The sequence below is a fragment of the Bos mutus genome, chromosome X, assembly GCF_027580195.1.
Source record: "Bos mutus isolate GX-2022 chromosome X, NWIPB_WYAK_1.1, whole genome shotgun sequence".
NCBI classification, from domain to species: domain Eukaryota; kingdom Metazoa; phylum Chordata; class Mammalia; order Artiodactyla; family Bovidae; genus Bos; species Bos mutus.
In genome coordinates this window covers 7,260,729-7,287,183 of record NC_091646.1, presented here as the reverse complement: position 1 = coordinate 7,287,183, position 26,455 = coordinate 7,260,729, and the positions used below count along the sequence as shown (strand labels likewise).

The window sequence follows — 26,455 nt, the reverse complement described above, 5'->3', positions numbered from 1 at the left end:
ACTAACACAACATTGTAAAACAACTATAATAAAAATTAAATTTTAAAAATTAATTTAAAAAATAAATGATATAGTCAATTTCATCCACCATTCATCTCAAAATAATATATGCTGATGACCCAGAGTGAGCACATCACTCTGCTGTTCCCTCAGTTTATATCAGTTCCCTTATGCCTTGTGAATGGAATTCTTGTATTTTTAATAACAGATTTTTCATTAGGCATAGCCCCTAATACAAGCTAACCACTTCATCTGCGGCAAGCAAATAAACACTGATTTATTCTAATGCTGGAGCAAAAAAGAACACTGTCAATTGAGGGAGAGTTGTTGGATCTAATCACTGTACATTATGGATGACTTAGAGGATTTTTCAAAGAAAATTCTTATATAATGTATTAATGATTTCTCTATTAAAGAGTTACTTTTATTATCTCCACACTTAAGTGTATTAAATGCTATAAAGCTAATGTCTAATTTGCAGTATCTTAGCCATCACTTAGAAAACCAAACCCTCCAAATTTAAGTATTTCTTTCTTCCTTTTATGAAACCAAAGCTTAGAATACATTTTTCTTCCACTTCTCATACTAAAGAAAGAAAGGACCAATACAATGATCATCTTATAGAAAAGAGCTCGACTTTCATAAATTCTCCAGAGATGTTTACCTAAAGCTCTGGGAAGAAAACTTCTGAATATTTTTGCCTTTCCTTGCACCCTCAAAAAGTATGGTCTATGAATGTACTCCAAAATAGCAACTGGAATTTTTAAATGCTGCTGGTGGAAATATACAATGTAAAATAGTATGACTACTTTATAAAATCACCAGCTTCCTTAAAAGTTAAACTTAACACCTACCATATGACCCAGCCATTTCATTCCTAGGTTTTACCTCAAGAGAAAAAATGTTTATGTCCATATAAAGACCTATACACAAATATTCACAGCAGCTTTATTTATAATAGGACACTCAAATATCCATCAACAAGTGAATGGATAAAATGTAGTACAGTATAACTGTAAATATACAGTGGAATACTACTCAACAATAACAAGAACGACTAATACAAGCAACGACATGGATAAATTACAAAATAATTATGCTGAATGAAATAAGTCAGACCAAAAAAAAAAAGCTCACTGTATGATTTCATTTATAAAAGAACTACAGAAAATGTAAACTAATCTATAGTGTAGGAAGCAGATCACTGAACTTTCCTGGTGGTCCGGTGGTTAAGAAGCCACCTGCCAACGCAGGGCACATGGGTTCAATCCCTGCTCCAGAAAGAGTCCACATGCCATGGGGTAACATGGCATGCCCATGCACCACAACTACTGAGCCCATGCTCTAGAGCCCACAAGCCACAACTCTTGCTGCCTGCATGCCCTAGAGTGTGTGCTCTGCAACAAGAGAAGCCACTGCAATGAGAAGCCTGCACAAAGCAACTGGAGCCTGCTCACCACAACTAGAGAAAACCCATGTTCAACAATGAAGACCAAGTACAGACAAAATATTTTTAAAACTTTACAAATTAAAAAAAATGCAACAGCATTATAAAAAAGAAAGCAAGCAGATCATTGATTATTCCGGGAGGAAATAGGGAGTAAGGAGGAATGAAATACAAAGAGACAAGAGGAAATTTGGAGGGTGGGTGATAGAAATGTGCATTATCTAGATTGTGGAGATGTTTTCACAAGTGTATATATGTGTTAAAACTCAATCTGTACACTTTAAATACACACATTTTATTGTACATCAATTATGCCTAGATGGGCTTCCCTGGTGGCTCAGAGGTTAAAGCATCTGCCTGCAATGAAGGAGACCTGGGTTCGATCCCTGGGTCAGGAAGATCCTCTGGAGAAGGGAATGGCAACCCACTCCAGTATTCTTGCCTGCAGAATCCCATGGACAGAGGAGCCTGGTAGGCTACAGTCCATGGGGTCCCAAACAGTCAGACACAACTGAGCGACTAACACTTCATGCCTAGATAAAGTTGAAAAAAAAAAAAAAGCTTTCAAACTGCTATAACACTAACAATAGAGTATGGAAGTAGGATCTAGCAAACTTTCCAACCTTATAACTGCTCCTACATTTACTAAACATAAAAATTCACTCAACTAAATAAAAATGAACAATGCTCTATTCCATCAGAGAACAAAAAGATACATTGAATATATTTTAGAAAAAAATGTTAGCTTATAATTACCCATTTAAGCTACAGTCCACAAAACTTGTGTATAAGGACTAGAACAACAACATACTACATGGAAATGTTGTGTTTCATTCATACTGCTTTACAGTTTATATTTTCAATGTGTTACAGAATGGACCATTGATATGTTTTGTTTAAGAGTATTATTTCACAAAGGTTATTTTACAGTGATCTGTAATGTCAACCAATTTCTTTCTAGAAGCAATTTAAGGTTGTAACCTAGACGAACAGGACGCAACATTTATTTATAACAGATGACAATGTTTGCATCTCTTACCAAAAAAAACCTGGCTTATGAGTTTTCTGTTATATGTCTCAGGTGCCATAAGTTAGTCCAATCAATTGGAATGACCTATGCTACACAATGGGCTTTCCCAGTGGCTCAGACGGTAAAGAATCTGCCTGCGATGCAGAACAGGATTTGATCCTTGGGCTGGGAAGATGCCCTGGAGAAGGAAATGGCTACCCACTCCAGTATTCTTGCCTAGAGAATCCCATGGAAAGAAGAGCCTGGCAGGCTACAGTACATGGGGTCACAAGAGTCAGACACAACTGAGTGACTAACACACATATGCTATATAACAAAGAAAAATAAACCAAACGAAGGATTAGAAAATCATTTTTTAAATGGCAGAGTTTTGCTAATAACAGTTAAGCTATTTCATATACAATTAAGATTTTAGTATCAATAAGTAAGCTTAAAATGTACAAAATAATTTTTTTTCTAATGGCAACTGTGGTAGAACAGGCAATCTTGTGCTCAAACATCTTAAAAAGGCTTTTATCTAGCCCAAGCATTGATAGTCATGTCATCCTGAGAAAGAGCATAAGCCTACCCGCTACCTCTATATCAGGTACATTAAGCAATACACACACACACACACACACACACACACACACACACACACACACACACATGCTTTTTCAGGAACAAACAGGGAACCATATGGGAAATAACATTTTAAATAGTAGACCTGTAATGGCCATGGATTCATTCCTTCATTTAAATAAACATTAAGTAACTACCCACTCCAGTACTTTTGCCTGGAAAATCCCATGGACGGAGGGGCCTGGTGGGCTGCAGTCCATGGGGTCGCTAGGAGTCGGACACGACTGAGTGACTTCACTTTCACTTTTCACTTTCATGCGTTGGAGAAGGAAATGGCAACCCACTCCAGTGTTCTTGCCTGGAGAATCCCAGGGATGGGGGAGCCTGGTGGGCTGCCGTCTATGGGGTTGCACAGAGTCGGACACGACTGAAGCGACTTAGCAGCAGCAGCAGCAGCAGCAACTACCCACTATGTACCAAATGCTTGTGATACAGAGATTAATAAAATGCCTTCCCTACCCATAACAAAAGTTCACAGATTTTGGATGATACATCTTCGGAAAAAATGCAATGAAAAGTAACTGAATGTTCCCCAAAGATGGATAAGATGGCCAGTATTAGAGCAACTAACTGCAATTAGAGGCAAAAAACATGACTAAAGTGACAATGGTTCTTTTAGGGACAGGTCAAATTGAGATTCTTAACAGAAACAGAAAGACCTTGGTAACACTGCAAACATGACTGGGAGAGACGTCCAGCCTATACATTTTCGACAATAAAACAGAATGATAGCTTCAATTATCATGTTCCTGACAGAATAAACCTTATAAGACAAAAAAAAAACCATGTTCTTAACAAAAGGACATGATGTAGCTCTGGCATGTAGAATTACTTAAGAAGCAGGCTAAGCGGTGGTCTGAATGTTTTTTGTACTTCCAAAATTCATGTTGAAATTCTAATGCCCAATGAAATGGTATTAGGAGATAGGCTCTTTGAGAGATGAATAGGTCATAAAAGTATAGTCTCATGAATCAGAGTAATGCCCTTAGAAAAGAGAGCTCCTTGCCCCTTTTACCACATGAGAATACAACAGTAAGTTAGCAGTCTGCAACCCAGAAGAGGGCTGTCATGAGAACCCAACCATGCTGGCACCCTGATCTTGGACTTCCAGCCCCCAAAAATGTGAGAAATACATTTCTTTTGTTTATAAGCCCCACAGTCTATGGTATTTTGTTACAGAAACCTGAATGGACTAAAACAGGCTAATGAAAACTTATGCTAGACTATTTCTAAGAAATAGTTTTGCAAAAAACTGCACATTTCAAGGCAAGAACCAGAGAAGCAAGATGCAGAGCAATGCATCCAACAAAATAAAAGTATAATAGTTAAAACAAAAAACTATACTTAAGAACCCCGATTGCTGTCTTCCTTTTCTTAGTAGAGATAAATGACTTCTTTGTAACTCATGTATAGGAAAGAAACACCAAAAAAGCAAAGCCTTAGGTAAAGGAAGCAGTCAACTGGTTTCTGCTTCCAAGGGATAGGAGAGTGTTGATACAATAAGAAGCGTCAAGGCTGAAAGGCTCTTATATGCAAACTGATCTGAAGACAGAATACTAAGTACATTCAAGACAATGTACTCAAAGGGGTTAAATGTCCCATAATCTGCCAAAGAATAAAATCATTTGACTTGGGGTTTTGTTTTTAATATTTCTCTGGTCACTTAACAAGCAACTAAGAGGGCTTGGGAGACTGGAGGAGGAGAGACTCTCACCCAACCCTTCCCACCTCCAGTCAGATTTACAACCTTGGACACCAGGTGACAAATGAAGGTCCTGAGGTTTGGCGAAGAGGGCTCTGATTCTGCATGAGAAGGAAAGGATCAGAGAGTCAAAGCCAAAAAGATCCTGGGCCACTAAACCCCAAACCAGCAAGAATCATTTTCAGTCTCCAAAACTAAACTCAAGCTAGCTCCATGACTAATTTTTAGACATAACTTTTTATTGACAGCAGCAATCAGCATACCACACCCTATGGATCAAACCCATTCGATTTTTGTAAGTAAAGTTGTGCTGTCACAGACACTCCTTTATTTACACGTTGTCCATGGCTGATCTCACACTACAATGGCAAAAGCGAGTAGCTGCAACAAAAAACATATGGCCCACAAAGGAAAAAAATATTTACCATCTCATCCTTTACAGAAAAGGTTTGCTGACCACTAATTTAGAAGAAAGAAAAGGAAAGAATACCTACTAGTTATTACTTTTTCTGAAGGGCATACAGAAGAATAGACATCTTATAGTTTAGTTCAGCAATCAAAGGAGTCCATCTCTGGGAGTTTCTCGGCAGTCCAGTGGTTAGGACTCAGCACCTTTACTGCTAAGGGCCCGGATTGAATGCCTGGTAGGGAAAAGATCCCACAAGCTGCTTGGCATAGCCAAAAAACAGAGAGTCCATCTCTGATATTCTTTTCCCTAATTTATAAAATATGCTTTTTGCCATCTTGATGTGAGGATCATCTGTGAGGCATCTATGACATGGCAGCTCAAAAGCCTAATAATCACTATACATTCCTATTAAGTTTCTCAAACTTACTGTCAGACTTGAAATTGCAACCACCAGATAGACTCATAACTGTTCCTAATCCTTGCTTGCTTGCAGTAAACAGCCCAAGGCTATCTGACAGAATATAAATACTGTTTTTCATATTTAGGACATAAAATTTTGATGTGCCAGAATCTTTTAGGGAGCAAATGACTACCTTTTAATTATAGAATGATAAATAAGGATTTCTCCTGATCAGACCAAGTACCCTGAAATATAAGTGTATCTAAAATGCAAGCCTCCCAAACCAGATACCAGTTCTGTCAGTGGCTGGTGAAGGAGATCAGACCTGAGATAGCTTAGGTATTATCTGTCTAGATTGCTCCTAGAGAGAAAAAAATGGGAACAAACAAGAGGAAACTCATCCAAAGATGTCATGAAAAGCAGGATGCTATGTTAGTGAACTCCTCTGGCCAGATGAGACAAGGACTACCTAGAGTCTGCACTGAGGAATCTGGTAAACTCTAACACTGAGAGAGTGAGTACTCAGTCTGAACTTCAACTATGAAAAATTTCTTTCTCAGACAATGGGGGAGGAGAGGAATCAGCTAGCCAAAGAGAAACAAACACTGAGCCAGGGAAATGAACTTTCTCAAATCCTCCATGTTGCGAGAAAGAGGCTAAGAATCAGTATAAGCTATCCTAGAAAAGGGGACGGAGAAGGCAATGGCACCCCACTCCAGTACTCTTGCCTGGAAAATCCCATGGGCAGAGGAGCCTGGTAGGCTGCAGTCCATGGGGTCGCTAAGAGTCAGGCACGACTGAGCGACTTCACTTTCACTTTTCACTTTCATGCACTGGAGAAGGAAATGGCAACCCTCTCCAGTGTTCTTGCCTGGAGAATCCCAGGGACGGGGAAGCCTGGTGGGCTGCTGTCTATGGGGTCACACAGAGTTGGACACGACTGAAGTGACTTCAGCAGCAGCAGCAGCAGAAAAGGGGAAACATTCATTTGTTTTTCAACTAGTATTTATTCAGCACCTACGTACCAGGCACTAAGGTTAGAGGTACTAAACGAAACACAGAAAAACCCTCATTCTCATGGAACTTACTTACATTCCAGTGGGGCTGTGGCATAAAATACAGCGCATATTATATGGTGCCAAATGCTCAGAAGGAATATAGTGAACAACAGGGAGTGTTGCGGTGGGGGTGAGGTAGCCAAAGAAGTCTACACTGCAGAGGTGGCATTTGAGTGCTTCTGGGCTATCGTGCTTAGTAGTACACCTGACAGACTAGAATAGAGGGTTAGCCCAAGAAATCAAATTCTTTAAACTCATGGAATATCCATGTGAGTCATGAGCTTACAGCTGTGATTGCCACTGTTCTTCAGATACAGTAACATAACCTGTTCTCTATGGGGATAAAGTTCAAGAGAAGAAAGTACACAGTGTATGTTAGTCTCAGTTAGATAAAAGCATACAAAAATCCCTCTTTGAAATGTTCCCAAAATAACAAAGAACTAATAAAGTATAAACTCAAGGACAAAAAATAGAAGGAACAAGACAGACAAGAGATGTCAACAAACAAGCAGATAAAGTTTTTAAAAATGTGAAGACCTCATACAGCACAGAACTTTTATGTAGGGAATACCATTTTGACAGTACATGGCAGGATACAAGGAAAGACAAACCTATAGCAAGGTAGTACTGACAAACACCTCAAACTAGATCAAAATGCTGCAGGAAAAATGTAGAGCCTACCCTGGAAAGAACAGAAAGGAAACCCTACAGGTGGTTTTTTTTAATGGGTCACTGCCACACAATTTAAGCAAGCAAGCGCCCTGCAGCCCTAGGGGATTACCAGTCTTGGTGTTAAACTGACAATAGAAGTAGCAAAGAGACTTAATCAGCTGCCAGAATAAAACTTACTTCAAAGAAAAGGGTAAATTTAAACTAAAAGCTCCTTATCTCTATACCAGTTGGTCACCAAAAGCCTAAGTTAAAAGCAAAGATAACTGTAGTAAATCTAGTTTTATCTGGATCCCCAGTGGAGAAAGGAGGAAAGGACTAGGATACCTCCTCTCTCTTAATCATACACAAATTTCAAAACCACAGAAAATAACAGAATTGAGCATAAGCATCCTCTAAATCCTCTGGAGAAGGGAATGGCAACCCACTCCATTATTCTTGCCTGGAGAATCCCATGGACAGAGGAGCCTAGTGGGCTACAGTCCATGGGGCCCCAAAGAGTCAGACACAACTGAGTGACTGAGTGGACATATCCTCTAATAAAATATAACCAGTGAAGGACTTCCCTGGTGATCCAATGGTTAAGAATCCACCTGCCAACACAGGGGGCGTGGGTTCAATCCCTGGCCTAGGAGGACTCCACGCGCTACAAGGCAACTAGGCCTGTGCACCACAACTACTGAACCCACCTGTCCTGGAGCCTGTGCTCTTCAACAACAGAAGCCACTGCAATGGGGGCCCATGCACTGCAACTAGAGAAAGTCCCATACAGAGCAACAAAGACTCAGCACAGCCAAAAATAACAAATAAATTAAATACATAAAATTTTATATAAAACTAGTGAAGCAGAAAATATGACTTCTCCAACAGGTTTCAAAACTTAAGACATCCAAGTGTTGCAAAATCTTCCTTGAGATAGCATAACACCTAACAAATAGCAAAAATTCTTTCCATTCTTGAAAAATCAGAAGTACCTTATTTTTCTATCATTCATTCCTCCTTTCTATAGAAGCCAACTATTTCTTCCAAATGCTCAATACAAAAAACAACACTAGGACTTCCATGAAGGTCCAGTGGTTAATAATCTGCCATGCAGTACAGGGGATACTGGTTCGATCCCTGGTCAGGGAACTAAGATCCCAACATGCCACCGAGCACTCAGCCTGCATGCTGCAACTACTGAAGTCCGTGCACTCTGGAGCCCGCACGCCACAACTAGAGACCTTGCACACCACACTCCAGAGTCCAAGCGCTGCAACACATGACCCAACGAAAACACCACATGCTGCAAATTCAGATCCAATGCAGTCAAATAAATTTAAAACCAGAAAGAACAAGGCTAAAGAAATTCTATTCAAAAGGTAGGGAAAATAATACTCTCCTCTTTGTTACTCTTTTACAACATCCGCTGCACTTACTTTTAACAGATAAAATGTGTATCAAAGTTGCTTAGTATTTTTAAAATCAAGTTCAAAAGAACTGAACATCTCCACATTTCAAGAGTTCACCAAAGATTTTATTAAAGTTTTACTTTTGCTTACTTTCTGCCCTCCATAAAATTATTGGAAAATATCTAAAAATTAAAGATAGAAATACTAGAAAGCAGAAACTAATGTAAACACAAGGGTAAGAGTACCAAAAAGATTTCTTACAAATGTTATCTCAAATTTTCTTCTGTTGATAATAATCTTAAAAGTACAAGCTGGACACTTCTCTCATTTCTTAATTTAAAAACAAAGATCTATAGAAAATGCACTAAGTTTGTCTTTATGAATATTCTTCAACAGTCAAATTTATTCTTAGTAACACATACCATATAATGTACATCTTACCTATTAAAGATTTGATATTTTCTAAGATTAAATCACTAGTAATATTTCCAGATAAATCTTGCCCCAATTCAGCAATCAGCTTGGCATAACCTTCATTTTCTTCTCTTAACAAATTAAATTTTTGCTGCTTATAACTGAAATTAGATAAACATCATAAAGCAGATAAAATTAATTTCAATTAACAGGCCTGCATAAGATTAATGTATTATTTTCATTGAATTTTCTTACTCTTATATTAAACCACCAAAAGAACAGTTGTTAGAAGTTTACCTCTTTGTATATCTTTTAGGATAGAAAATAACAGTGATTCATAAGAGACACCCCAATATGAATTACACAGGGGAAACCAGCTACACAAGGAAATGATACTGCTAACATAACACTATCTCCATCATTGACAAGAGTATACTCTAGGTGTAAATTATTTTACTGGTAGTAATAAAAATATCGATTATTTTAACTTCCAATAAGGAAAAAAAAATTAACATTAGTTTCACACAGGTAAAGTTCACTGCTGACTCAATAACCATAGGCCACTCTTAGAAAGAAAAAACACGAGACACACTCTAACAGCAAAAACAACAAAAGTCTTCAAAACACCTTTAAAAATTTCTGGTATTCAACATGGGAAGTAAAAAACATACACAGGCACTTGATCTGCAACATAAAAATGCATGTACTTACAAGAGTTTTGTCTTGATTTTAACTGACTTTTGATTGAATTGCTGTGATTGTTTGATAAGCCCTAACGATTCCAATGTTTCTGGATCCAAGCGTTCCTTTAGAACTGTGTCTGAAACTAAATACTGTATTAAAAAATATTAAAGGCCATTTATTCCTCAGCATTCCAACTATGCATCCACAATCTTAAAACATGCAAAATAATTTTCTCAAATAAGAATATTAAAATCATATTATATATATACACATATACAACTTTATAAAAAGGCTTAGAACTTCAATTTAACAAAAATGATGACTCTCAAAGTATTGAAAAATACAACACGTAGCTTTTTAAAACTTCACTAAAAATTATATGCATGCTCTCCATAGGCTACAAATGACAAGAACTACAGATGTAATTCTGATTAAAATTAAGTCTGATTAAAATTGAATTTTCTTTAAAATAATGCAGCACTTCAGCCTTCTTTCGTTTCTACTGTTTAAGTCAGATTCTAGTGCAGCAAAGACAAGGACATTATTCCAGATCTGAGTAATGCCATTCCTCCTTGGTTCTAAATTTATGAACATAAAATGGTTTACTAGACAATGATTATGACAAGTTCTAGAATTTATTATTTTTAAACTACCTCCATTCTTTTTCTCCTTGCTGAACAGTTTATGAAAAATCATTCAGTTTAAAAGCTGTCCACATCATTTCTACTCATCTGATAGATACTTACCTTTTCCTTAGTTAGAAATTTTCTAGATCAGGAATACCACCGAAGTTTCTATATGCATAGACAGTTTGATACAGTAGCATGCCTATTTCATAGAAATAGCATGTCTAATTTTACAAAGCATTCCATTTCAAAACCCAAGTCTCACCTGATAATGAACAGTCAACTGAATGTCAATATCCTTTTCCATTAACACAATTAATTGTGATTACAATCATTCCATAAAAAATTGAGAAATGGAAAGTATTTTTAAAAACTTACCAAACATGCTAATACCAATTGTGTAAAATAATCTCTCTTGCTTTTTTCTTCTAAACAATTTGTTTCAATATCTACAATGATGAAGGAAAAAAAGGTGAAAGTTTGATGACTGATTTTTCTAGACTACAGAAATATAACATACCTTGCTTCTTTAAAACTAGCTAAATTTAAAATACCTCATTCTGAATTGCGGGGAAAAGTTTAAACTGTGATAAGCATAAGCTGTCCTTCATACGAATATGAATAATTAGAATTAATTTCTCACGATATTGAAGACTGACCTTGTGACCAATGGCATATCCATAAAATGGTCAGTTGATTATGGAGCTATGTGCTAAGGCACTGGAAGCAACAAAGCTTCAAAAAACTACTGCTTTCAAAAAAAAAAATGGAAACATTCAGGAATTTCCTGGTGGTCCAGTGGTTAGTACTTGGTGTTTTCACTACCCAAGGCCTGGGTTCAACCCTTGGTTGAGGAACTAAGGACCCACAAGTCGTGTGGCATAGCCAAGGGAAAAAAAAAAGGAAACATTCAAGCAAAGTTTAAATGACCACGTGTCAGAGACAATAAGGTGGAAAATTGAACTGGGTGACAACAAAGATCTCTTCTAATACTAAAGACGCTATTATTCATGAAGATCAAGCCTTTGACTGACAACATTGGTACCACGTACCATGTTCTAACCAAGCTACTTGGTCACCAACTCTATGAAAACTGTATTAAAAGATTTTTTAACATCTTATTTTGAATTACAATTCTAATCAGCAAAGAAAAATTCAGTGAAGGTTTCATTTTCTTCCTACTTAAATATTTTTTTAAGAAAATGACACCTCCTTGAGCTTCAGTAAGTTATTCAAAGAATTTGTCAAACAATTTTCTCATCTAAAGTATAGAGGAAATAAACAATTAGTTCTAAACACTAAGCATCAAAAACTTCAACCAGGATTAGCAGGATTACCAGATTGATCTCAGAATTATTGTTTTAACTGATTACACACCATTACTTTGCTTTAAAAATCAACTTATATTTAAAATGTACTACAGAAAAAGGCACCCATTTTAGTGATGCAATAAAAATTCTCCTCTAAGAGTTCTAGGGTTCCCCTCAGACAGACATTGTATCACTGCTTTCCTTCAGTTTACTTTCTATTGACATCACTAAGAATCAAAAGAGAAGAGGATCTATTGTTAAACACATCCACATTTTCCTGGCCCTTCTCCACTTTTCCTTCTTGGAAAGTGCCATTTTCCAATATTCTGACTACTATAGCTAAGCACACGATCAGATCAAGGGTATTAAGGGAATTTCAGCGTGCTATTTATACACCCTGTAATGTACTGTAAATTGCAGTACAATCGCAATCCCTCAGTAAGACTTTAAATTCATGTGCATCTCATCAATCTTTTCCAGGGACTTCCAAGTGGTCTCCCCATTAACTGGTTTTCTGGTCCCTCCCCAGCCTAGAACTTCAAACACACTGATCTTGAGAGGTCAGGACTAAATTGGGCCTCTTCTTTAAACTAATATCTATCTACTCTCCAAGGCCCTACAGTCCCTAAGATCTACCTCCAAAGTCCCAAAAATGAGAGTACTTGGGTAGCAGGTTCATCTTCTACAAACCAAATATATTCTCCTCTTAGCCACCAGACCTGATTAAGATACAACTCTCTGGGTTCTGACCATGTTAGGAAATGCTTAATGGGACCTCAGTAAATTTCTTAGCTAAACTATCTCAATCATCAACACAGGAATCTATTATCCCAATTATGCGTTCCCTATTTACTTTATTCTTTCTATTCTTCTAACTCATGAAACTATTCCAATAAATTCATATACTATTCCTGACTCCTCAACCCCAAATCAGCATCAAAGTTCTCTTTAATTTCCCTCTGATTTTCTAAAAAGTCCTCAGTCATTTAAAACTCTAGGCCCACTATTACCAATCACCTAACCCAGCTCAGATGTCCCAACAGTGCATCAAGTTACATCACACTTTCCTTTTGAGTTAATATATTAATAACTCTCAGGCCCGTTCACCTTACACGATTAGTCTTTTAAAGGAAAATGCTATCTCAACCAGGAAAATACAGCACTGATTTCCCTTATAATTGTCAAAATATTAGAAAGATAACATGATGCAGTAAAAACATCATGGACTCTAGAACCAAAAATACCCAGGTTCAAACTCTGCCTTACTAGCTGTGTGGCCTTGAGAAATTACTTTCTTAAGCTTCAATTTTCTGATCCATAAACCTACCTTACCGAAAACATTAAATGCTTAACATAGAGAAGATGTTCCAAAATGGCACCTATATTATTATCAGTTATAATCATTATAATTATCATGATCATTATCATTAGAGATAGCTCGCGTTCTTACTCTTATTCCCCTATCTTGGTCTGGGGTCACCCTGGGATCATTTTTTTTCTGCCAAGGGTAGGAGTGGGTGAGTGAGGGGGGCAGGTGTGGGAAATTCTCTTTCCAAGTTTGCCATCCTAATCTTGCTTGTAAAAATGGACTGGATAGGCTAAAAGAAATTTCCCAAGAGCAACCAAACACCATCTTCATGAATTCATGTTATTAGTAAAAAGCACTGACTTGTAACAATAATTCTTATTACTACACAACTATGAAGAGAAAATATATCCTAACAAGTCAATAAAAAAAATTGATAAGCTGATAACTGATTACCCAGAGAAAGACAAAAATATATTTCTGACACTATCAAGGACTAACAGCTTCCACAAACTGATATCTACAAATCATTCTTTCAGGCTTATAAACGTATCAGTTCAGTTCAGTTGCTCAGTCGTGTCCAACTCTTTGCAACCCCATGGACTGCAACACACCAAGCTTCCCTGTCCATCACCAACTCCTGGAGCTTGCTCAAACTCATGTCCATCAAGTCAGTGATGCCATCCAACCATCTCATCCACTGTCGTCCCCTTCTCCTCCTGCCTTAAATCTTTTCTAGCATCAGAGTCTTTTCTAATGAGTCAGTTCTTCACGTCAGGTAGCCAAAGTATTGGAGTTTCAGCTTCAACATCAGTCCTTCCAATGAATATTCAGGACTGATTTCTTTTAGGATAGACTGGTTGGATCTCCTTGCAGTTCAAGGGAATCTCAAGAGTCTTCTCCAACACCGCAGTTCAAAAGCATCAATTCTTCGGTGCTCAGCTTTCTTTATGGTCCAACTCTCATATCCATACATGACTACTGGAAAAACCATAGCTTTGACTAGACAGACCTTTGTCGGCAAAGTAATGTCTCTGCCTTTTAATATGCTGTCTAGGTTCGTCATAGCTTTTCTTCCAAGAAGCAAACATCTTTTAATTTCATGGCTGCAATCACCATCTGCAGCGATTTTGGAGCCCCCAAAATAAAGTCTGTCACTGTTTCCACTGTTTCCCCATCTATTTGCCATGAAATGATGGGACCGGATGCCATAATCTTTGTTTTTTGAATGTTGAGTTTTAAGCCAGCTTTTTCACTCTCCTCTTTTACTTTCATCAAGAGGCTCTCAGTTCCTCTTCACTTTCTGCCACAAGGGTGGTATCATCTGCATATCTGAGGTTACTGATATTTCTCCCGACAATCTTGATTCCAGCTTATGCTTCATCCAGCCTGGCATTTCTCATGATGTACTCTGCATATAAGTTAAATACACAGAGTGACAATATACAGCCTTGACCTACTCCTTTCCCAATTTGGAACCAGTCCATTGTTCCATGTCTGGTTCTCACTGTTACGTCTTGACCTGCAGATTTCTCAGAAGGCAGATAAGGTGGTCTGGTATTCCTATCTCTTGAATAATTTTCTAGTTTGTTGTGATCCACAGTCAAAGGCTTTGGCATAGTCAATAAAGCAGATGTTTTTCTGGAACTCTCTTGCTTTTTCTACGATCCAATGGATGTTAGCAAGTTGATCTCTGGTTCCTCTGCCTTCTCTAAATCCAGCTTGAACATCTAGAAGTTCTTGGTTCACATGTGTTGAAGCCTTGCTTGGAGAATTTTCAGCACTACTTTGCTAACGTGTGAGATGAGTGCAATTGTGAGGTAGTTTGAACATTCTTTGGCATTGCCTTTCTTTGGGATTGGAATGAAAACTGACCTTTTCCAGTTCTGTGGCCACTGCTGAGTTCCCCAAATTTGTTGGCATATTGAGTTTGAGTGCAACACTTTCACAGCATCATCTTTTAGGATTTGAAATAGCTCAGCTACAATTCCATCATCTCCACTAGCTTTGTTTATAGTGATGCTTCCTAAGGTCCACTTGACTTTGCACTCCAGGATGTCTGACTCTAGGTGAGTGATCACAACATCGTGGTTATCTGGGTCAGTAAGATCTTTCTGTATAGTTCTTCTGTGTATTCTTGCCACCTCTTGTTAATATCTTCTGCTTCTGTTAGGTCCATACCATTTCTGTCCTTTATTGAGCCCATCTTTGCATGAAATGTTCCCTTGGTATCTCTAATTTTCTTGAAGAGATCTCTAGTCTTTCCCATTCTATTGTTTTCCTCTATTTTTCTGCACTGATCACTGAGGAAGGCTTTCTTATCTCTCCTTGCTATTCTTTGGAATTCTGCATTCAGATGGGTATATCTTTCCTTTTCTCCTTATAGTAAAAACAATTTTTTAAATTGAAACTTGACTCATGTTGTATTTATTTGTAATATAATATCTTTAGCGCCTGCTCTAAAAATTAAAATCAATCAATCCAATAGATAGCAAAGACAAATACTTTATCATCTAAATCAGGAGTTTTAAGATTGACAGAAGGCACAATTAATAATTATGCCAGGGAAAACAAAACAGAAAGGGGACACACTGTCATCCAATCAATTGTCTGCTCTTTTCATTTATCACTCAGTCCACATACATTTTGACCTGTTCATAACATTACTGATGTTATAAAATCTTAAACATCATGAAGGATCAAGGACCAGGCATTTAGATTTGTTGCAAACAAATTCCAGATTCTCAGTAAGACAAATTAAGTAACCTATCTCATTCTAAGAGTTAAGATTAATGAGCTAAAGTAAAGTAATTAATTCCAGCCTGAAAAACTCTCAGAGAATAAGTCTTATTTTAAAGTGAATATTATAATGTCTGGTAATGTTTTCTAACAGATCAAAGTTACAGAAAGTTAAAGACTGATGTGGAAAACTGTGCTCAGATACTTTAATTCAGATTTAAAATCAGAGAAATATATTTGTAATATACATTATTTTTCAAATCCATGCTTCCCATGGAGGGATACTACCTCTTGTTCCAAGTCAAAGAAATTCTATTCTTATCTTGCACGTGAAAATGAAAGTCACTCAGTCGTCTCTGACTCTTTGCAACCCAATGGACTACACAGTCCATGGAGTTCTCCAGGCCAGAATACTGGAGTGGGTAGCCTTTCCCTTCTCCAGGGGATCTTCCCAACCCAGGGATTGAACCCAGGTCTCCCATATTGCAGGCAGATTCTTTACCAGCTGAGCCACCAGGGAAGCCCAAGAATACTGGAGTGGGTAGCCTATCCCTTCTCCAGGGATCTTGCATGAATTCTTATTTATTCTGGACAAAGAGAGAAGTTTTATTTCCAAAGCTGGTTTCTCATCCTCAAAAACAAAAGTATTTTTGATTTCTCTGGCTCTTCTTGCTCTTTTTAAAATTAAAAATCAAAAGAGTACAATAGCAAAGTAATTATCTCTTGAGTGTCCTAAGTTTGATATTCTGACATTCATTGATAACCTGCATTGAATAATATTAATTAGGTGGTTACTAAAATCTGAATAATTCAGACTAACTTCAAAAAACCTGGATTTTTAAACCTGAAATGACTTAACTTAGCTCAATTTTATACAAAGATACATTTGGAAAAATTCAAACCATTTAAATTATAAACTAGAACTATTTAAATATAGTGATTAAACTCACATTTGACTTACAATACTATATTCTCTATAAAGTAAAAAAAATATAATCTAGATTTGTAGAAACATTTGTAAAATCCTTAGCTTAAAAAAAAATATTTTATTTAACAAAGAACATTAATTTTCCAAACACTTTTTACAAGTGAAATAAATGGTATTTATAAGTGAAATTAATACAGGCTTATTAATACCTACCTAATATGCAGAATACATCAGCAAGAATGGAGGGCATATCCTCACGAAATTCCTAATTTAAAAAAAATATAATTATTCATAGTAAACCCTAGAATAGCACACTAGCAAGTATTATGGGTTCACAATAACACTCTTCAGTAAAACTTAAAAACAAAACCCTAATACCACTATGTTGACAAATAAAATTCTTCAAGTTTCATAATACAGAGAAAATTAAGACAGGGAGATAATGGTTAGAAAACCTGTTTAAATGTCTACCATGAAATAACTTAAGTTAAAAAAAAAAAAGAACCTTAAACAAGCACCTCAAGAAATAATAAAAAACACAAATGAGTAACATTTTTCCAATGAAGTTTCATGTCAGAAACTACTGGAATTTGGAGTACCTTACACCTATCTAAAGTAAGTGTTTAAAGTGGTACATTTTTCATCTAAAACTTTAAATGCTGTGCTCGTACCTGAGTCAACACTGACCTAAGCAAAAATCATAGTATTCAGAACAGAAATCTGAAAAATGCAATAAGTACAAGCAGTTGTCTCATAACTCAAGATTCTCTGAAGATGAAAATAATTACCAAAAAACTGTATTTTCCTTATGCACTGATGTTTGCAGTCTTTGGAGAAATGGATCCAACATTTATAATAGATTTGTCTCCTGACTTCACACTCCCATGCCCAATTTTAGAGCCATTTTTCATTAGTAAGGATCACTGTTCAATTACTGCAATTAGTTTGCTGGCACTATAGCAACACTAAAATTAGCCTATTTTCAGAGAGTAAAGAAAAGAAATATAATTCTAAAGGAAAACCTGGCAGCTGTAAGAGACACAAGATATGTTTCTGTGGCTAAGATAAGGGACAGTGCAATATGGGACTATGAGAATCTAGCCATGACAAAGGTTCCAGCTGCAGAAGTATATATATTACTAAGCACTCAAAGAAAGGGAAGCTAAGTAAGAATGAAACACATTAAGTTCATTTGGACTCTTCACTCTCAATAAGTGGGAAGAGTATTAGAATCAAATTCCATTAACACAATAAACCCTATACTCATGCTCAATTTACAGAATGAAATGACCTTAATTGCCAATCAGACATTAGTCTTTTCTTAAGGGCTATGAAATCTGGCTATGTCTACTTGAATGAAAGTGCTCCAAAATAATAGAGCAAGACAAGAGTTTTCAAACACAGAATATCACTTATTGAAGAAATAGACTACTTCTACATGAACTAATCAGACAGAGACAGTTTAGGCGTAAAAGAGAAACTCATACTGAACCTCTACTGCTCAAATATATCTCAATGGGGGAGGATGGGGGGAAAAAAATCACAACAACTAAACACAGAAATTCCTTAAGACTGTCCTTGGGAAAGCAGAAAAATCATACAAAGCTAAAGGCTACAGACATTTAAAGCCTACAGAAATTCATACGGATATCGAGAAACTCCAGGTACCACCTCAAAAATACTTATTATGAAAGCTGTTCTCAACTGTACATGTAATTTTATTTATACAAGTGTAAAACCCAGCCTAGTAAAAATAAAATATCACTTGTAAAAAAAAAATGAAACTTAACCCCTGCTGTACAATAAACATCTTTACAATTTGAGAGTTCATCTTTCAATTCAAATCCCAAACAACCACGAAAAGTATCTTGTCTGAATCTAATTTAACCTTTCTAGTAAACAAAAGTGTGTGTGTGTTAGTCGCTCAGTCGTGTCTGACTCTTAGTGACCCCATGGACTGTATCCTGCCAGGCTCCTCTGCCCATGGAATTCTCCAGGAAAGAATACTGGAGAGGGTTGCTATTCCCTTCTCCAGGGAATCTTTCCTACTCAGGTCTCCTGCATTGCAGGCAGTTTCTTTACCAACTGAGCCACCAGGGAAGCCCACTAAACAAAAGAGTGAAACAAAGGTTTTTTCCTCACCTTTAAATAGCCACTGAAAGGTGAGGAAAAAAATCTAGTTAGTATTTTCTAAAGCAAACATGAAAATTAGCATTAAGTTAGAACCATACAACTTCATTTTAAAATAATTTCATCCTCAGTTTTTAAAATATATTTAATTTCTAAACATAACCACAAACAAAAGAAAATGTCTTGTTATGTTAATATTGAGAGAACATTCTAACCAATTTTTTTTATAGATGTTTTTGCCCTCCCAGCTTACCTAATACTTTCTGCTCTACTCATAGCCACAGAAAAAGATTAAAATACCTATATAACTGTCCAGTAACAATGGCTTACCATTTTGAATAAAATAAAACACAAGTTATATACTTCAGTATCCCTTGTATCAAACACACAAAAAAATGTTAACAATTATCAAATTAAAAAACCATACGCATACTTACACTGATGTCACTAAGAACATTAGATGCCTGTTCATGCTTTAGATTTCCTTTAATGACGTGGTATGATAATTCATAAAGAGCTTGCTGGAAATCTGTCAAACATAAAAGAAAGAGTGTAAGGACACAATCTCTTAAACATGAAAGGTAGACTCTCTAAGGGAAGACCTATGTATTTCCTACTTTCAGATTATTATAAACACCAATAATGACTAAGAAAAATATATTTCTAATGCTTTTCTCTAGCAGATTTTTTCCTTTTATTTTCACAAAAACACAATACTTAAAGAGTAGAAAAAGGCATGCTACGGTTCATGGGGTCGCAAAGAGCCAGACACGACTGAGCGACTGAACTGAACTGAACTGAACTGACTGCACTACTGTAACATAACTACTGCCTGAGCACCTCCTTCCAATCCTTTTCTGTATGTCTACATATTTTACATACTTGCATTCAGAGTTCACATCATTTGGTACTCTGATTCCCCGACAAACACTTTTAAAAATATTTCCTCCTAGTACCAAAGTCTACGAAATTATTTTTAAGGACTGCATAGAACTCCAACAAATGAATATAAATTAACCATTCTTCTCACCAAGAGATTTTGCAGATTTTTCTAACTACATTCAGATTATAGTTAATTCAATCTCAGGGCTACACTGACAACAAACAGGTAAGGAATAACAGTAAATATAAAACCCATACCCTGTCAGAGAAATTTCTTCCCAAACCTAAACCTCAATTTTTCCTCTATTTCCATCAGAATTCAAACTAAAATATATTCAGCCCTCTGTATCCACAAATTCTGTACCCATGAATATGAAGGGCTGACTTTATTCACTGTACTATGCAATTTTATATAAGGGACTTGAGAATACTCGGATTTTGCTATTTGAGGGGGCTCCTGGAACCAATTCCCTGTAGATACTAAGGGATGATCATAATTACATATGTACATACAGACAAAAAAAAACAGCAGTCCTGTGAGAACTGTCAACCACAAGTACAGTTGTCTCATTCACAATTAGCATAGCCCCCCTTTCCTGGAGGAGTTTTGGGAGGAGGTAGGAGTTAATGGTCAGGTGAACATATCCTTCCAGCTACCTTTTTCTTTAGTCCCAAACACTAAAATCTTTATCTCCTTCCTCTCTTTAAAAGTAAGAAAATAAGTAACTCTAAAAACATTAATGTAAAACAAAGTCAGTTTATAACCCCCTTGAAGGAAATCAAAAAATCTTTCAGGGCAACACAGCAAGTTAGGAAATCAAATATTTAGGAGTTTCCCGGTGGTCTAGTGGTTAGGGGAGAAGTCTGCCATGTTTTCGACATAAAGTTTCTATTTTGCCCTTTGAAATGTGTCTCCTCGGGAGCTATTTTGAGACACTGGAATGCAAACAAGTTGCTTCTCTTGTTACTTGCGCCCCCCAGTTTTGCCTAAGATTTCAGTAATAGCGGTTGATACAATGTCAGCACTGGTGGTTTCGAGTGCTCCCCAGGGCGATTGCTTTCTCCTAAGAGCAATTGCACCCCACTCCAGTACTCTTGCCTGGAAAATCCCATGGACGGAGGAGCCTGGAAGGCTGCAGTCCATGGGGTCGCTAAGAGTCAAACACGACTGAGCGACTTCACTTTCACTTTTCACTTTCACGCATTGGAGAAAGAAATGGCAACCAACTCCAGTGTTCTTGCCTGGAGAATCCCAGGGATGGGGGAGCCTGGTGGGCTGCCGTCTATAGGGTCACGCAGAGTCAGACATGACTGAAGTGACTTAGCAGCAGCAGCAACAGCAATGGCACCCCACTCCAGTACTCTTGCCTGGAAAATCCCATGGGCGGAGGAGCCTGGTGGGCTGCAGTCCACGGGGTCGCTAAGAGTCGGAAACGACTGAGCAACTTCCCTTTCACTTTTCACTTTCATGCGTTGGAGAAGGAAATGGCAACCCACTCCAGTGTTCTTGCCTGGAGAATCCCAGGGACGGGGGAGCCTGGTGGGCTGCCATTTATGGAGTTGCACAGAGTCGGACACGACTGAAGCGACTTAGCAGCAGCAGCTAGTGGTTAGGACTCGGTGCTTTCACTGCCATGCCCTAGGTTCAATTCCTGTACAGGGAACTGAGATCCCGCAATCCATTCAGCTCAGCCATAAAAATAAAAAAATGTTTAAAAGAAATTAAATACTTAAAAATCTTCTCCTTTGGTCTACTTACTACTAGCCACAAAAAGGAACATAATAGAAATCAAAACTTGTATCAATCTCCCCTTAAACAATGAAAATAGTATATTATAATGAAATTAATTTGTTCACTAAATTATTCACAAAAGAAATATAGCCAGATTATTCCAATTCCTCATGAAGGATTCATTAAATATATTCTACCTTTCTCACAAATATGCCTTCATTATGCTTATAATAAATTCATAAAAACTAAAATGCAAAAGAAAAATCTGTTACTATGGTAGGAATATGAGGTCATTTTGATGCTTTCAATTAGCATTAATAAAATGCTTTTGTAACAAATAATATTCATTTGAAATTATCCACATAACTAAGATTTTTTAAAAAGCAATCACTCACCGAAGAACAAAACAGCTGAGCATCATAAACTAAATTCCCGTAAGAATATGGGCTCACAGGGGCTGAGGGAATTCTAACCTTAATCAAAGGAGATTAAAATAGAGAACAAATGGCCCAGGTCATTTTGCTGACACTGACACCAAAACAATCACAATGTAATCCACAAAGTAGCAAAGACAGTCCCCAATTCACATGTCATTTAAATACCCATTTAAATGACTAGGAACTCCTGCTGTATTTTATCCACAGAAACAGTACGTGATGTCTTAGAGACTACCAAGGCTAGTCCACAAAACCCTGCTAAATCTACACTAAAATTGAAAAACTTTAGATTTACAATGGGGAGGAAAATTTACAACTCTTATACAGAAAAGAATAAATGCTAACATTTCAGAAAAAGCAGCTTTAAGAACAGCCACAAGTAAAAGGGATTTCTAGAGATTCTAGACATTCTTTGTGAAATATGAGCATAGCCACTAGTTATGTCAAATATCACTAGGAATGCTCATGTTCATCAGCCATCCTTACTATGTTATTTTATGGGGGGGGAGGGGACTTATAAAAAGAACTTATAAAAGCAGCAGCATGTGCAAGGGAAACTGCCTTCCTGAAATGAAATCAATTTGGAGAGAGAAGCAAAAAGAGAAAAGACAGAAGGAACAATATCCAAAGTCAATGCCCCTGAGATATACAAAGGAAATTCTAAAGAAACAACATTCAGTTCCCTGCAAGTAGGCAAGAGCAAGAAAGAGAAAGTGAAAGTGAAGTGCTCAGTCGTTTCCGACTCTTTTGCTACCCGTGGACTGGAGCCCACCAAGCTCCTCCATCCATGGGATTCTCCAGGCAAGAATACTGGAGTGGGTTGCCATTTCCTTCTCCAGGGGATCTTCCCCACCCAGGGATCAAACCCAGGTCTCCCACATTGCAAGCAGACGCTTTAACCTCTGAGCCACCAGGGAAGCCCAGAGAACCCTCACAATTGAGCCAATGAGGCCACACCCCTACTAATTTGAGTTTCATATGTGAATCAGAACAACCATGCAAGTTAACAATAGTCTGATAGTTATTAAAGATCTAAATTGTTTCATTTAAAACTGTTAAGAGTAACCACCCTGTTATGCTATTTATAGTTTTGCTGAGAATGTTTTTTTTAACCCACTTAAGGTTTCAAACACAAACAAGATACAAGTTAACTGAGAAGTTAGAAACTTGTTTCAAACATAAGGAGAGGGAAAACTATCCAGTGCTTTTAAAAAGGACTCTTTTTTTTAGTTTCTTACTCTTCTGACAGTCAACTGACTTATTCAAAAATGGCATTGTATTAACAACCTCAAAAATCTTTATGAATGATCTGAAATTTTAAAAGCAGGATGACTATAAAATAACTTTGGGGATTGAGCAAGGAGTTTTAACAAGTCTTACCCAAATGACAGAAAGAAAAATGGTTCATTCACTCATTTGAAAATGCTTTCTACTCAAAAATCCAAATGTTCTTCAAAAAAGTATATATTTTCATATTAAGATAATATTTAATTTTTTGATAAAAGGAAACATTTACAGAAAATCAATAACTTATTTAAAATAGAATATTGATTATAAGTTATTTTTCCAGATTGGAAAAAATGTCATTGATTATACCCCAGTGAAAGCTACATATGAAAATGGTTTAAATTACTGGGCATCATTGCTTTTGTTTTTGCCCCTCCTTTTCTGAATCCATATATCTAATTTTAAATTCAAAAAAATTAAACAGTAAATCCTTTAAAATAACTAAAAATTTACATTCAGTTTAATTGCATAACACTTTACTTAATAAATCATATTTGAGATATGCAGTCATAAACAACTCCTTTGCTTGTAATGTTTTCCATGACAACTGCCTTTAACAAGATCCCCAGATACCACCTAAACATAACCAGCTTTAGTAAAAACACTGAACCTCAGTTTCTGCAAGTTTCCTAGCACAAACAAGATCAGAATTAGTTTCTCTTTCCATGCTAGCTCTTCTATTTATAAAATTTAATGGAAAACAGGGTATTTTATTAATTTTGACCAAGCCAAATCTCATAGCTATGATATTTTTAAAAGTCTTACCTCTATAAGTTGAACTATCGTGGCTTTTATTTTCACTGAGGATCCGGCATAAATGTAAACTAGAATAAAACAAATAATCTGTATTAATTTCTAATTCTAACACAGATAATCCTTATACAGCAAATTCTATCAACTAAAAACATCTGGAAATGTATTACACATTTTAAGTCCATTAGTTTATAATTTAAATAAAATAAACCTAAAAACCATAATTGGAAGATGCTAATGAATCAAGACATTATTTTGAATGAAAACAGGTAAATAAAAGAATGAAAATCAAGCACTTATTCTGACTTTTGTATACAAACGAACAGTTGATAAGAAATGCCTCTGTTAGTATTTCAGCTAACAAAGGTATGATAGAACAGCACCATTTTTAAGTCCCTAATAAATTTAAGGATCTAGGCATCTATCAATGGCTGTTCACATCCTAAGACGCAATCAGATATTATGTGCCTCCTGATCCTAATGCAAGAATACACCACCACGTATGAAGTTGTCTTTGAGGAGGGGGAGCAAAACTTAAATACAAACTGTGGGAAACTCTATAGGACAATGGCCCAGTCTCTTCAACAAATATATTACAAGGAAAAGATGGTGGGGGAGCCTCAGGGTAAAAAAGGCTTAAGAAGTACATCTATTGCAATGTATGCACTTCCCTCGTAGCTCAGATGGTAAAGAATCCGCCTGCAATGCGGGAGACCTGAGTTTGATCCCTGGGCTGGGAAGATCCCCTGGAGGAGAGCATGGCAACCCACTCCAGTATTCTCGCCTGGAGAATCCCCATGGACTGTAGCCTGCCAGGCTCCGCTGTCCATGGAATTTCCCAGGCAAGACTACTGGAGCAGGTTGCTATCTCCTATTCCAGGGGATCCTCCCGACTCAGGGATCGACCTGCTTCTCTTACGTCTTCCGCATTGGCAGGTGGATTCTTTACCGCTGAGACACTTGGGAAGCTCCATTAAATATGCACAGATATATATATTGAAAAATACTGAAATACATCAAGGTTAACATGGGTTTATTCCAAATACACAAAGTTGGTTCAAATTAATTTACCACATTAAACTTTTAAAATCACAAAATAGTTCAGAAAGTTTCTATTATTAGTTTTCTGTCTTTTTATGCATAAACATTTGACAAAATTCAATAACCATTCACTATTTTAAAAAAACTTTTTAAAAATTAAGAGTAAGAAAAAAAGTTGTAACTTGATAAGTAGCAGTTCTGATAGTGTGGTTCACAAACCCCTGATCCCCAAGACAGTTTCTGGCATTCTGCAAGGTCAAAACTATATTTGTAATAGTACTAAGACTGCATTTCCCTTCTTACTGTACTGACATTCGCACTAATAATTCAAAAGCAAAGGAAGGTGAGACTGCTGGCACCTTAGCATTCATTAGGGTAGTAGCACCAAACTGTCTCACTGAATTCTTCACAATCAGGAAGTCAAAGAATAAAAAAACAATTTTTTTTAAGAAATCAAAGAATAAAGTCAGTCTCATGTAAGATGTCACCAAATTGTTTCATTACATCTCTCATGATCATTCACACAAACAAAAGCCAGTTTCACTTAAGAACGTCCTTGATGGGAGTGGCTCAGCAAGATGGCAAAATAGGAGGTCCCAGGCCTTCCTTCCTCCCATAGAAACACAACTCAACAATACATATCCACAATTCCCTTTATGAGAAATTCAGAAACAGTTAAGAGGCTCCTGCACCCCAGGCAAGAACTAAACCAGCTGCATGAAAGCTCCTAGGAAAATACATGATGCTTTTTCACCATGGTCCCTACTCCTGGCACAGCACCGCATGACTGGAAGGTAATTCCCAATTTCCAAATTCTCTCTGAGGAGGGAAAGAGAAGACTGGACTATATATACATCTAACGTTCTTCCGGGGCAGGGGCAGCGAGGGGGTTCGGGGGGTCAGGGAGGTGCCCAACAGCTTGGCAATCTCTCCCTCAAGGGAGAAAGAGAAAACTAGAGCGTGTGCCCAGTATTCCAGCTTTGGGGGAGGGGGCACTACCTGAGAGACTGGTTTCTGTCTAGCCTGACTCGGGGCACTGATGGTACCCAGCATACTCTAGCTGCCTGGGAGCCACTAAGAACAAAAAAAAGCTGGGTGGCATGCATGCTGCTGCTTCAGAGGACCCTAGAGTACAACAGATGGACACCAGAGGAAGCGAGAGAGGGAAAGCTTGTAGAAAATCCCTCTAATCTGGAATCTACACATTAGGCCAGAGAAGACACATCCAGAGAAAAATTTGAGAGGCTCCCAGAATCTACAGCCAAGCTGATTGGTAAAGGCCTTTCCTTGCACTGAAGCAGTCCATAAAGCCTGGGATAAAAGAGTGTTTTTTCAAATGCAAAGATAACCAACACAAAACTACAAGGAACATAAAGAAACAGGTAAAATTGGTCCAATAAAAGGAACAAAATTTGTCTTCAGAAACTGATCCTAAAGAATTAGAGCTATGTGGATTATC

The 26,455-nt window shown here is 37.1% G+C and overlaps 1 protein-coding gene across 12 annotated transcripts in view; it reads right to left on the bottom strand.

Moving 5' to 3' along the window:
* Positions 1-26,455, bottom strand: part of THOC2 (THO complex subunit 2) — a 118,564-nt gene that overhangs the window by 79,431 nt on the left and 12,678 nt on the right. For all 12 annotated transcript variants that reach the window (XM_070366240.1, XM_070366241.1, XM_070366243.1 and 9 more), the window contains exons 2-7: positions 23,968-24,026; positions 19,302-19,393; positions 16,948-16,999; positions 10,830-10,900; positions 9,853-9,974; positions 9,169-9,302 (exon numbers count right to left, since the gene is read on the bottom strand). In XM_070366240.1, coding sequence (XP_070222341.1) covers positions 9,169-9,302; positions 9,853-9,974; positions 10,830-10,900; positions 16,948-16,999; positions 19,302-19,393; positions 23,968-24,026 — 530 coding nt within the window. The remainder of the gene's footprint in view (positions 1-9,168; positions 9,303-9,852; positions 9,975-10,829; positions 10,901-16,947; positions 17,000-19,301; positions 19,394-23,967; positions 24,027-26,455) is intronic.